This window comes from Chlorocebus sabaeus, chromosome 2 (assembly GCF_047675955.1).
Source record: "Chlorocebus sabaeus isolate Y175 chromosome 2, mChlSab1.0.hap1, whole genome shotgun sequence".
Classification (NCBI taxonomy): Eukaryota; Metazoa; Chordata; class Mammalia; order Primates; family Cercopithecidae; genus Chlorocebus; species Chlorocebus sabaeus.
In genome coordinates this window covers 28,543,275-28,557,787 of record NC_132905.1, presented here as the reverse complement: position 1 = coordinate 28,557,787, position 14,513 = coordinate 28,543,275, and the positions used below count along the sequence as shown (strand labels likewise).

The 14,513-nt window shown below is 41.8% G+C and overlaps 1 protein-coding gene across 2 annotated transcripts in view; it reads left to right on the top strand.

Moving 5' to 3' along the window:
* The window catches only part of SNAP25 (synaptosome associated protein 25), an 87,460-nt gene that overhangs the window by 42,703 nt on the left and 30,244 nt on the right, over positions 1–14,513 (top strand). For both annotated transcript variants that reach the window (XM_008018180.3, XM_008018188.3), the window contains exon 2: positions 13,527–13,661. In XM_008018180.3, the coding sequence (XP_008016371.1) occupies positions 13,590–13,661 (72 nt within the window). In that variant the 5' untranslated portion in view covers positions 13,527–13,589. The remainder of the gene's footprint in view (positions 1–13,526; positions 13,662–14,513) is intronic.

Below are 14,513 nucleotides of genomic sequence, written 5' to 3'. Positions count from 1 at the left end.
TGCTCTGTCTTCTTTTTTCCAAGATAAATATCCTCATACCCTCAATCATTTTTAGTATAATGGGATTTCAAAGCCCTTGACCACACTATTCTCCTCTCAGCTTTAAGGTAACTACAAATGAATGAGTATGAACATGTGATTCAGGAAATCACTTGTTCTGTGGACTTCCGGACCCAGGATAAAGGTACTTACACACACCCTGAATGTTCCACTTCTATTCCCTGAGTCACCACACCCTAGACCTTGCTCAAATTCAGAGCCTCTCTTTGCCAAGCTTCCTTTGCCTATGTTTGCACCCTCTGCATGGGTCAGACATATAGAAACATAGGCAAGAATGTGGGTGTGTGATCCATCCCCTTATCAATAGCAATGAATTCCCCAGTATAGCACATATACCTTCAGTGGCTGGTTAAATTAGCTTAGGAGGATGATAGATGAAGTTTGCATTATACATTTTAGTGATTGCGTATCTACTTTAATGTATATTAAGCAAGCATAATTAGCCATAACATTTCTGATTTTATATATATTATTACTTAGCATGAGGCTAAGTTTGAAAGGTGCATTAAAATCAATTATTTTAAAAAGACTTAGTGAATTAACCATGTAGTATGCATTTATGCCTAAATTGTGAAGAAAACATAAGAAGCCCAGGGTTTTGGAAAAACTATTCACAAAGATAAAGAGTTCAGGATATGGGGGCCCTGGCCAGAGTTGTCTTCACCATAAGTACTTTTTCTAGGAAAACAGAAATTATGTCGATCAGCATTATTTACCTGCCAAACTGTTCATATTTTCTCCAGAAGGCAGTAAAAAAGAACACAACGTGCCAAAGCACAATGAGCTTAGCAACACAAACACCACTGATTCTTTGATAAATACCATACAGTTCATATGCCTGCTTTTAATTCAGGAGAGAAAGCATTCTATACCAAGACTAGCACCCACCAGAGAAGATCTAAGTCAGAAAAAAGTAGAGTTTTAGTTTTGCTGTGGAAGGATGATATCATGAAATATAAAAATAGCAATTGTCTGAAATTAACAGTAGGAAAAAGGCTACATTGGCCTTAGTCCTGTTATTTTTATATATTCTAAAAACATTCTCAACTAGCAGCGACAAGTCCCTTCCTCTCCACTATTTTGATGTTTGCCATTTCAAGGATACCTTAAGGTGAGCCCTAGATTGGGACTTAAAGATTCAGGCTCTGCATGACTCTGTAGTTTCAAATTACTCCATCTTTCTGAGCTTCCCTTCCTCCTATGACAAATGACACCTAGTAACCCTCAAGCTCTAGCCATTCTGTGATATTTTGAATGTGGAGTCTTGAAATCCAAGTAAGTTCAGTCAGGCTGAGAATACAGAGAATTGCTGTTCTTTTCCCCTCTTTTCCTGATTCAGTGGTTTGTTGGTTCCTCTAAGTTCATGGCATCCAGTTATCCATATGTGATTAAAAAAAAAATAGCTCATAAACAAGTGGAAGTTGTCTTTGGTTGGATTCTGCAGAAGCAGATCCTTAGACAGAGATTTATGTGGTGGTGATCTCCTGCCAGGCAGTGCTGGCAGGAGACACCAGCAAGGGAGTTTGGAGAAGGACAGTGAGGACAGAAGGAAGCCAAGCCACGGAGCCCTGGCCGGCAGGGTCCCAGCTTTGGCATGATCCTGAGAGAATCTTCGGAGTGTACGTTACACCTTGTGATTTGTCTCACCTTAAGGCACAGAAGCAGTACAGTAGCTAGTTTTTTGTACTCCTCTGCCAGTCAGTTATTAGCTAGGGGCCTGCCCTGGGGGTGGGGTGTGGGGGGAGTAGTGGGTCAAAAGCTCTCAGGTACTTGCTGCCACTCTCAGTGGATCAGGCGAAGCAACCCTGGGGTGCTCTTACAAAGAGGATCACAGGCACAGAAACACAGAGATGACCACAAAGAACCCCTAAGGGAACTGAGTAGGTCCCCAATAACATCAACTGCTGAAGGCAAAACTGTTACTAAGCCTCAATACACACCAGCTTCCTTCCTTCCAGGTGTTGGTGTGATCATAGCAGCACAGAAATAGTTTGGTTTTCATGAGAATGGTGGTAGTGGGGTCTTTCTGTTTGGTCTTAGATTCTGTCTGTTCACGCACTCCTGAGAGGAATCATTTTGTTTAGGGTATAGCAAGGCTATCTTTTATTGTGGCCAAGTGTTAGCCCCACAGAAGATTACTCATCTCCCAAGAACCAAGCTGTGTACCTCGGAATACAAACATTTTCATCCGTTCTGTCCTAGGAAGGGGAAGGAAGAGACCCAAATGCAAAGGTTTCTTGCGAGAGCTCCTAGAACCATCCCTTCGGGGCGGTTCTCCCGCTCCAGCTTCGGGCTGGATGCGGCTGCACTAACAGTAGCACTCGGTAAATACTGGTTAAATGAATGAACCAGTTACTGTGGTTTGTTTAACTACAAACAGAATCAATGAGACAAGATTGGGGCCCCTCTTCTCTCTCTCCTGGTCAGTGAGGCCGCTGTGCTTTGGCTCCTAAGTAAACAATCAGGAACTGTTGCATAATACAAACCACAGGGCTAAATACCCATTTAGCCACATTTGCAAAACAGACAAAAGAAACATTGGCATTTTCGAAAAAGAGAGATTTAGGCATAATCAGTGTTGGTTGTGGCTGGATGCCCTGTTACAATTAAGAAATGCCAATGCTGGCTGCAATTAAATGCCAGGCCTCCCCAGACCCAGCACCCTAAAATACAAAACCCAAGCAGAGGCTGCTTTTCACGATACTGTCATTAATCCTGGACTAGCCCAGGGAAGGGGCATATCAGGGAAGCCAGACTTCCCTTCTCAGAAGAAACCAGATCAAGACTGCATCTATTTATATCCAGACATACAGATATAGAATCCCGTTTAGGAATGGTGTGGGGTGGAATGTTCTGGGAAATAGATTAACCAAGCTTGAAAGGAATTGGGCTTTAATGCTAGTGCCTCTCCCCAGAGACACTGTGGGAGAGGGTGACAATTCTGTGGGCTGGTTAAAGTACTTGTGACTTGAGATTGTTCTTCAGCCAAATTCTCCTATAAGAAGCATATTAATGGTGTTTAACACATACTATGGCATCAAATATTGAAAAGAACATGGTGGGAAGGAAAAGGGACCCCCACCTCAGATCAAGATGGCCTCCTCAATGCTGGGGAACCATGTTCTTGTGTCTTTGGATGGTTTATCATGAGGTTACCAGAGTTTCCCACTGGATCATTGCAAAGACCTTCATCCCTAAGTCATGCTACACATGGATCCTTCCATTCTGGGGGGCGTAAGGACCTGTGGTTGTTGTTGAAAATGCAGATACTAGCCCGACCTCCACAGATTGCTTTCCACAGGTAATGTAACTGGGAATCTGCATTTTAGCAAGCAACTAAAAAAGGTTTTGATGCAAGGAGATCTCGGACCATGCTTCTAAGAGGCCCTGTTGTGAGCCATTGCAACTCATCTGTTATCCAGAAAATGGGTGTAAAATAGATGCAAGATGGTATATCAATTCATTCACAAGATGTGTGTTCATCATATTTGAAATACAATCTTTTGATTTAACTAAGAAATAGTTTAAAACCAGTATTTCCTGCTATGAAAAGAGGAGATTGAATTTCAAGCACAGGAATATTCAAAAACATAGTAACAAGGCGCCAAGTCCATTCCATACTTTAGAAAATTTACATCTATGAACAGGGCAGATTTAAGAAGTATCCATTCTTAGTGATAGAAATGTAAACAGAAACTTACAACATGTTATCTGCTGAAAGTGCTTTTTGCTCTGATCCTTAATTTGCCTTAAGACATGAGCTTTAATTATTTGCAAAGGAAAAAGAATAATTTATCAGTACCATCTACAGAGTCTCCAGTACGCAAAATCCTCAGTTTCTTCTTCCCCTGTCTTATACAACAAGCCTTCACAAACCCTGTTATTTGGGAGAGACAAAACGTCGTCAGTGTGCTTTTTCTAATAACTATCTTCTCTTTGTTTTCTGAATACAAGACTTTATCTCATGGAAATCGGTCATTTTGTCCACCCCAGTGCAGGGCACCATTAGGAGACTCAGAACCAACGGTCCCATGGAGCTTTCAGTCAGCTTGGGAAGTAAATGATGTTGGAAGTCTGTAGGACATGTGAATTGGCAAGGTTGAAATAACATTGCGTGGTGAAGAGTGGAGCACAGGCACAGAGTCACCCCCAAGGTGGGAACTCCGCCTCTCACACCTACCAGCCTAATATGGAGAAAATGTGATTTGGGGCAGCACTTCTCAAACTTAGTGCTTGATACGTTGTTCAGTAAGTGATCCAATCCAATAAGTCTGGGGTGGAACTTCTAACAAGCTCTCAGGTGAGGCTGATGCTGGTCTGGGGAACACATTTAGAGTACCAAAGGTTTGGGGATTTCTATATAATCCCCCTAGTTTTATATAAAGTTCTTAGTTTGATTCCTATCACATTGCAAGTTCTTGATAAATAACTATTATTATGAAGAGTGTTTTGACAACTAACAGTTATGTGGCATAGAATGTTAGAATAGATGCAGCTGATTTTGCCTAACAGGGAAAGGCTGCTTCAAACCTGGGGCAAATTCTGATGATTCAGAAAATGGAAGGAATCACCTCTCTACCAGTCTCACTCACCCCTTCAATGAGGGGACTTAGGGAGTTGTCTCAGCAGCAGTCACTGTGCTTAACTATTCCCTTAGAATAAGTACTTTCCATCTTACAGTTGCATTCTCTTTAAGAAATTTCATCCAGTGAAAATAATAGCGCTAAACCCATTTTTTATCATATTCCCATGCCATTACAGCCAGGGAAAGATATTATTAGTCTCCAAACAAACCCAAGTACTGGCTCTTTCTGGAGGGCAAGAATAGAAACCCGGAGAAAAAAGGGTGACTCCCGTGAACCAAATGAGAGCACATTAACCCATGACTTAGATGCTTCGATGCACTAGTTTGAGGTTGTTGCTGTTGTTTTGGTTTGTTTGATGAAGATGAGAGACATAAGGCTAAGAGAAATGAATATTTGATTGGATTGAGTTTGATCAAGGTTGTGCCACATGAATAACATAGTGGAACAGGGTTATGGTAGCAATACTTATCTTCAATACTGATAAAAGCAATAATGCACTACGAAAAGGTAGCAACCATGGACATATAAACAGATGACAACACAGCTGCCAAATGTAAAGAGTAAAAATGGACTGAAACAGAAGAAATTGATGGAGGTAACTCACTGTTGAAGACCTGAACACACCCCTGTCAAAAATCAATAGGTCAAATTGACTTAGGGAATTTAAAGAGCTTGAAAACATAAACCTTTTTCTGCTTGATTTGATGTCAATAGATGGATAGCTAAGAGTCAAAGACAGAATGGACTTTCTTTTCAGACACAAATTAAACATTCATAGCCATTGGCCATGTGTTAGGGTACAAAGGAAATCTCAACAAATTCCTAAAAGTAAAAATCATATAGACCACTTTCAACATACTGAAAATAAAATTTGAAATTCCAAAAAACCCTCTAATATTTAAATCTTAACATCACATTTTCAAATAACTCTTGCATTAGAGAGGAAATTAAAACTGAAATTTAAAACTATATAGAAATAAATAACAAAGAACATACTATATGCCAAAACCTGTAAGATACAGCCACAGTCACACATAAAGGACAATTTATAGCAGTAAGTATACTACACCCAAAACAAGAAAAATGCCATGTAAATGAGTCATTTGTCAATTCAAGAAGATATAAAAGGAACAACACAATAACACATCTTAGGAAGAAAAAATAAATAAGAATAAAGGTGGGAGTAGGGCGTGTGGAAGAACCAGTGATTTAAAATACAGGTAGAGATGATAAACAATAGTGAGAACTGGGATTTACTGAGGTGTACCTGTCAAATCACTCTGTGTTGTTTTCCAATATGTAAATGAAACTAAAAATAGTCGCCAGGTTTTTTGTTTGTTTTTTTGTTTTTTTGAGACAGAGTCTCCTTCTGTCACCAGGCTGGAGTGCAGGGGCGCGATCTCGGCTCACTGCAAACTCCGCCTGCCATCTTCGAGCGATTCTCCTGCCTCAGCCTCCCGAGTACCTGGGACTACAGGTGCATGCCACCACACGCTGCTAATTTTTGTATTTTTAGTAGAAACGGGGTTTCACCGTGTTGGCCAGGATAGTCTCTGTCTCTTGACCTTGTGATCCACCCGCCTCAGCCTTCCAAAGTGCTGGGATTACAGGCGTGAGCTACCGTGCCCGGCCAGTAGTCTCCAGTTTTTAACTAAAACATGAAATATCCACACACTTTGCTTTGGGAATAAATATGCTTGAAAATATATTTTTTAAATGACCCAAACTCTTGATCTAACATTTAGCCTAATCTTAACAGTTACCGCTAAGCCTGCTTCATAATCTCAAAGTGGGGATAGTAATAGTATGCGCACTGTGTGTCACTGAAAGTTTGTGTAAATGTATGTATTATATGAAAAGCACTTAAAATAATGCCCAACAAAGAGCAAGCCCTCCATAAGTGTTAGTTAATATGATTATTATTAACAGATAAGGAGAGTTGTCCCGCTTGGTTTATAAAATCCTTTTGTTCTTCTTTAGGCTTTGTTGAATATAGTGAGTTTTTTCATAAACTTTTGTTGAATTTGAAGGTGTAACTCCACCAGAAAATAGGCAGGGTCTGCAGGAAGAGAAGGATGTATCCTGCAGAAGCTTCATACAGATGATGAACAGTGTGGTGAGACATCAAGATGTAGTTTTCGGCTCTCTGTGATAATTCAGCTGATGGGCGTTGATTTATACACATTTGTTAGTTTGGTTTATTTATTAAAAGAGGAACCAAAAGAAATAGATATTAGCTCAGGGTACACTTTCCTTACACCTTTCCTGAGACATTCCTGTCCTTTGGCACTTGGACTAATGACCCATGTCCCCAGCATAATAGCCATGTCTCTATTCACCTTGTATATCAAAAAGCACACACTGCCCTATCCACACTCACCTCTCCTCCTGGGCCCTAAACTCATAATTCAGTTCAGAGTCTTCAGCAGGAAAGCATTTTTACCCTAAGGCACCTAACTAAGTAAGCCCCTTGTCAGGGAAGAACAGTTTTCTGTGGAGTCCATTTGCCCCCCCGCCATGTCATGAAGGTTTCAGATAGACTTATGGGTAGCATTAAAGAATAAAGAGCTTTTCAAATTACCCTTGACGCTAAAGAATAACTGCAGCCTGCCCACCTTGAAGCAAGTATCTTGACAGTGACAGACCCTCAGATGTTTCCGTTTCTGATGTTAAACATCTGTCTCAGATGTTTCTGTCTCCCACCACTGCTACTGGGACTTGGAACATTTGTCTACAGCTGGTTGCAGAAGTTAGAAATTGTTTTGAGGGCCGCAAGGGTACCCTATAACGTTGCAATCAATCGTATAGATTAAATCTGATTTGCAATCCTAAAACCCTGTAGGAATAGTCGATCAAAGGCAAATTTGTTTCTATATCTTGTATTTTACTTCATGCATTGTTTTAAAATATGTTCCAGAAGTCCAGCGCAGTGGCTCACGCCTATAATCCCAGTACTTTGGGAGGTCGAGGCAGGTGGATCACTTGAGATCAGGAGTTCGAGACCAGCCTGGCCAACATGGTGAAACTCTGTCTCTACTAAAAATACAAAATTAGCCAGGCATGGTGTGCATGCCTGTACTCCCAGTTACTTGTGAGGCTGAGATTGCACTTGAACCCGGGAAGTAGAGGGTGCAGTGAGCCAAGATTGTGCCACCGCATTCCCACCTGGGCGACAGAGCAAGACTCCATCTTAAAAATAAAAAATTAAAAAATTAAAAATAAAATATGTTCCAGAAAACACTAAACCCACCTTAGAAGCTCCATGAAAAGGAGATTTTACCGACACATATGAACAGAAAAAATATACCGTGTGTGTCTACGGGAAATATGTAATGCTCTGAGCATATTAAGATTAATTTTGAAAAGTTTCAGACTTTTTGCTTAATTCTTTTTAGGCTAAGAATCTGCAAATAGTTTCTGCATAAAGCCGGGTAGTAACTGTTTTCAGCTTTTGGGGGCATATGGTCTTTCCACTCAACTCTGTTGTTGTAGCGTGAAAGGAGCCATTGACAACAGATAAACAAATGGATGTGTGTGTGCTCCAGTAAAACTTTATTTATGGACCCTAAAATTTGAATTTCATGTAATTTTCACATGTCACAAAATTTCTTCTCTGAGTCTTTTAAATCATTTTAAAAATGTAAAAACCATCCTCAGCTCAAGGCCAATACAAAAATAGCTGGATTTGGCCTGTGGGCCCTAACTTCTCCAAAGCCCCTGGTTAATGTAGCCTGCCCCTTGTGTCCCACTCTATATAACCATAGGACTCCAGCCGGGCGCAGTGGCTGACGCCTGTAATCCCAACACTTTGGGAGGCCGAGGTGGGCAGATCACCCGAGGTCGGGAGTTTGAGACCAGCCTGGCCAACATGGTGAAATCCCATCTCTACTAAAAATACAAAATGTTAGCTGGGCGTGGTGGCATGCACCTGTAACCCCAGCTACTTGGGAGTCTGAGGCAGCAGAAACGCTTGAACACGGCAGGCAGAGGTTGCAGTGAGCTGAGATCGTGCCACTGCACTCCAGCCAAGGTGACAAAGCAAAACTCTGTTTCAAAAAAAAAAAGAAAGAAAGAAAGAAAGAAAGAAAGAAAGAAAGAAAGAAAGAAAGAAAGAAAGAAAGAAAGAAAGAAATGCAGAATCAGTGACCCCATTTCAGACCAACTGAATTAGAATCCCTGAGGGTGGGGCCCAGCAATCCATTTTAACAAGATTTCTGCTTATTCTGACTCTGGGGGAGGTTTCAGAAGCTCTATCCTGGACCACACCTTGAAAAGTGCTGATTTGGGAACACTGAATGCTACCTGGGGGTGTCAGAATAGTTCATCCATGTCAGTTAACATGAATTGAACCCTTACTAGGGACCAGACCCTTTGCTAATAAGCACTGGTGATTTGAGATAATTAATTAGATACTGTTAGGCTCTTAATAGACTGGGAGGTTGTCTTACATCAGAGCCTCGGGGAATAGTTTTGAGTGGCTTTTCTTCCTAATTTCCTCTGCTTCCTAGTTTCCTTTCTACCTGCTCTGCAACACACAAGATGGCAGTTTAATGTGCTAATATGAGGGATGTATTACAGGCTGCCTTGATCATAAATGCCACTTCACTACTGACATCCTTTCAGCTACTGAAATTGCTATTAATAAACATCCTTATGCCTCTTCAGCTGCTGTCTTTTAGAAAGCTAACATGCATGAGTTTGGGGTTTATAGGAACAATTTATTAAACACTAGCAATAAACATCCCAACAGAAGATCTGGAGGTGCACTCAGCGCCCACTCTCCAGCCGTTCTTATTAGAAGAGGGGGAATTGCTTTTTCAGCTTTGAAATGCTGTGTGTTTGAGATCCATTGGATTCATCAGCCCTCCTCCCAAATCGCAGACATTATCTCCGGATTTTAGAGCAGGGCAAAGGTGTGGGAGCTCCTGGGGGAACCATGAAAGTGATGAAACCAAGGGTATCTGCCACATGGCTTCTCCGCCATGGTACCAGCTGCCCATCAGCCAGACCTAGATAGGCTGCTGTCAGCTTGGAGCCAGGGCGCCCTACAGCTGTTCTTCACATGCTGAGAATACTAACTTTGAGAGGAGATTGCCAAGGAAACACAGGAAACTTGAGTATGTGTGTGAGAGACAGAGAGCGAGAGAGAGCGAGAGAGAGAGAGGGAGAGAGAGAAAGAGAGAAGAGAGAGAGCATGCACAGAAACATTCATCAGCAAATAGACCTGAAGGAGTTGGGACAGAGCAATAGCACTACAGGTCTGAAAGCACGTGGACCCCTGCCTTCTAATAAACTGGCCTGTTAAAAGGAAAAGTCAATGGCTTCCTTTGGCTGAAGATAGACATTTCCCCCACCAGGAACCCAGCAGCAAAATGTAAAGATGGAACACGGGGCCAGAAGGCACTCTTGTTTGTCTCCTCGTGGTACTCCTGTGAGAGGTGCTGCTTGGAGACTGGAGGCTCAGGCACTCTGCTGGTTTCCCTGGTTTCAAGCTTCCACGGGTGCTCAGCACCACAGCAACATGCCTCGTGCCCAGCCGTTAGTAGAGGCAAGCTGATTAACAAATACCGGGTTTGTTCCACTCTTCGCCTAGGGTGTGGGGCTGTCCTGAATGGGCGAGGCTTTCTGAATATTAAACTCCACATCCTTTTTTACAAACAAGGTTTTCTGTAATTTATTCCCCTCAACAACCCCATGAGATTGGTATTGTTTGTCCTGTTGAGAAAACTAAAGCTTAGAGATGGCGATGAACTTACCCAGACTCACCCAGCTTCTGAACACCAGGGCCAACAGTCCAGCTAGATCTGTCTGACACCAATGCCTTTATCCACCCACTCCACTAAATTGTGGTCCACAGTCTACTCAACTTCCCCACGGGTCCACTGCTTTACTCTGGAGGATAGATCCCCCGTCACTTGGGAATAGTGGAGTTTCATTTCTGTGCGTCTTAAGATTCAGGAGTGACTTGGTGTAAATTCCTTCCAGTGTCTGTTTTCTAGATCCTAATTTCTAAAATGGAGACATGGAAATAAAGTCTCGTGTATTTAAGTAAAACACAGTGTTCACATCTCTACATCATCTCACAAGCACATGTTCTAGTGGCCAGAACACGCATTTGAAAATTAGCAGGCTCATAGTAAGATGTTCTGTCAGTCATTAAATGACTGCCAATAAAACTAACCTCACATAAACTTACTCTATTATTTGTTTAATGCCAGTGGTAGAATAAGGCAACCCTGAAGCTTTGTTATTTCTTTTTTTACTCTGATTTCATATTTGATGCTTTGCCCAGCGGTCACTGGGTAGAGACCTGTGAAACCTGTTATCTCCAAAGAAGTTTCACTTTAGGATTCCTCCTATCTAAGAGCCCTAAATAGTATGATTTTTTTTTTCACAAGAGCAATAAATTTGGAAAGTGATATTAATATGTACTAAATTAAAAGCCTAGAAAATTCCATCTTTGTTGAGAAAGCAGTAGAATCGTGGACCTGGGAGGCGAGATGGCAGAGCCTGCTCCCCCAGGAGCTGATCCAGGACCTGCCTCTGGGAACTTTTGTTCCCTTGCCTCCCATTGAGTATGTTCCTGAATTTTTTTCATACAGAATTTTCATTTTTATTTTTCCAAAAAGTGATTGTCATTCTCATGCAAATAATATTAATAATAAACATGGTAGTGTCCCAAGGCCCTAAATCTAATTTCCTTTCCCAGCGTCGGTTTTCAATAGAAGGACAAACACAAATACATTTTTTGGTTAGGAAATCATGCTCATATGCAATGTTTCTGTTCCATTTTAAGTTTCGTCAGACATTTACTAGTTAGTGTAACACAGGCTGCTATAACAAAACAACCGTCACATTTTCCATAGCATAATAGAAATATATTGTTTGCTCACACGAGAGTTCAGGTATTACAGGCCAGGAGTCACTTTCCTCCATGCAGGGATATGGAGGACCCAAGTTCTTTCTGTCTCATGGTCTCATGGCTTAGCCATCCTTTAAGACTCTGTTTTTCCGGCAGAAGGAGAAAGAGAGGGAGGAAGGAGAATACCTGCTTCTGAACTGCCTTAGAGTGACAGGGACACACATTGTTCTACTACCACTCATGGACTGTCTCTAGCCACAAAACACCACTTCTTGCAATGGGAACTAGAAATGTAATTCCTGGCTGCACAGCCGTTTCCCAGAGATCATGCTCTACCATGCAACAGTGAGGATAAAGCGCACAGTTGACCATCTCAGCTGCAAGACAAGAGCCCATGCCTTCTTCAAATGTGCTACTCACAGAGAGTTTTTCACCCTGTCAAATACCTACCCCATCAGGCCCTTTACCCCATTCCCTTCAATGGCCTGGGGACATGACTTCCTCAGAGAGGCCTGTTGCAAACCTATGGGCACCCATGACACCAGACATGACCCCTAATATAATTATAATCACCCTGAATCATCTAATTCCCTCTTTTGCTTGCATCTTCCCAATTAGACTGAATTCTGCAAAGGCAGGGAATTTGGCTATCTTGTCCATCACTGTATCTCTAGTACCTAACACTGCCTGGCATATTACAGGTACTCAATAAATATTGGAGAAGGAAGGAGGAAGGAGGGCTCTCTCTGGAATGGACTCAGTCCTGGTACCCCTCATTTGTACCATGTGGGATTTCAAGAGAGTAGCCAAGAAATGGACTGGTCACCTTTCAGGGCCAAGGACCCATCCTCTTTGGAGTGATAGCAGCTCACCCTCACACAAGCCCTTTTGGCAACCTCTGATGACAACTGAAATAGAGGAAAGATTTTCTGCTTTTGGCTTCCACATGCTTCTAAATACAATGGAATACTATTCAACAACAAAAATGGAATGAACTATTAATACATGCTGCCAAATAGATAAATCTCAAAATAATTATGCTAAGTGAAAGAAGGCAGACAAAAAGCAGTACCTACTAAGTGATTTTTATTTATATAAAATTGTAGGAAATGCAAACTAATGTATAGTGACAGAAAGTAGATCAGGCTGGGCGCCGTGGCTCACGCCTGTAATCTCAGAACTTTGGGAGGCCAAGGCGGGTGGATCACGAAGTCAGGAAATCGAGACCATACTGGCTAACACGTGAAACCCCGGTCTCTACTAAAAATACAAAAAACTAGCCAGGCATGGCGGTGGGCGCCTGTAGACCCGGCTACTCGGGAGGCTGAGGTAGGAGAATGGCGTGAACCCGGGAGGCGGAGCTTGCAGTGAGCTGAGATCCGGCCACTGCACTCCAGCCTGGGCAACAGAGCGAGACTCTGTCTCAAAAAAAAAAAAAAAAAGAAAGAAAAGAAAAGAAAAGAAAAAGAAAGAAAAGAAAGTAGATCAGCAGTTTTCTGGGCATAGACATGTGGGATAGGGCAGGGACCACTGGGTGGGTAGGAAATTTGGGGGAATAATGGCTACGTTCATTGTTTTGATTGCGGTCATGGTTTCCTGGGTGTATACATATGTCAAAACTTCTCAAGTTGTACACTTCACATATGTGGGGTGACCTGTATATCTGTTATACCTTAATAGAGCTATTTAAATAAATAAATAAATGTGACGATAAAAGTGCACTAACCCCAAACCACACCCCTCCAACCTCATCATTCCCAACCCTTGGGTAGTTTGTCTCTTTAGAAATATTTCATAGGTAGATAGGTGTCTATCTCCTTGGTAGAATTGGCAAGTATGTATTTGTGGCACCTTTCGGAGAAATAGCACAATTCTCTTGACCCCTGTCTGAGCATGGCTTTCAGATCAGAAAACTGAGTCATGTGGACTGAATATGGGCCATTTAGATTTTCTGGTCTTTGCACACACCTACATGAACATATATAAGCTCTCATATTTTCAAATCTACTTCTTTCCAGGTCCAGAGCCAAACCCGTCACTGACCCCCCAGCCCAGGCGCCCAGCCACTCCCCACCGCTACCATGGCCGAAGACGCAGACATGCGCAATGAGCTGGAGGAGATGCAGCGAAGGGCTGACCAGTTGGCTGATGAGGTAAGGAGTGGAGACCTAGGAAGGCAGGCAAAAGATGAAGGCCTGAGTGGTTTGTCTTTTTCAGGTTTAGGTAAGGAAAGGCTTTCTTTCAATGTCTCAATTTCTTTTAGAAAAAGTAGTATGACTTTGATTTTCTATACAGCTAAGCCTTCTGCAGTCCAGAATGAGTTGATTACAAAACCTGTATACAAATTAATGCCTTGGCCATAACTCTCAATTTCTAGAAATCTTGAGAAGTCAAGGTTCTCTAAGAAAAGAAAGCAATGTCTTTGGGTGCCTTACATCCAGTGCTATGCTGGAGAAGGTTCAGTTCTAAGAACAGACTGTTAACATTTTCAGGAACTTTGCAAGCTGGTTGCTAAATGCAGCCATTATTAAAATTGAATCATATAAACTGACAATTAGATAGATTATATTAAAATGAAAAGTAATAAACACTCAAACCTCATCACTTCCTAATTATTTTGCCACATTTTACTATTATCCAGGATCTTGAGATCCATCCATTGTATCTGTAGGGTGGAAATAAGGTGTAATAATGTGTCACCATGCATCTTTCCAACTTCATGATCAGTAATATGAAGTTGTAGCTTAAAATCAGGCAGAGCTGAGTACAGTGGCTCGCACTTGTGATCTCAGCTACTTGGGAGGCTGAGGCAGGAGGATCGCATAGGCCAAGAGTTCGTGACCAGCCTGAGCAACATAGAGAGACTCCCACGTCTAAAAATATTTGAAAATTTAAAAATCAGACAGAGTAAAAGTATTTATAACCCAAGAATCTGCAAATACTGCAGATCAGGACTTGACTTATTGTTTTGCTGATTGCCTAGACTTTAAAAAGTGGAGAAAATA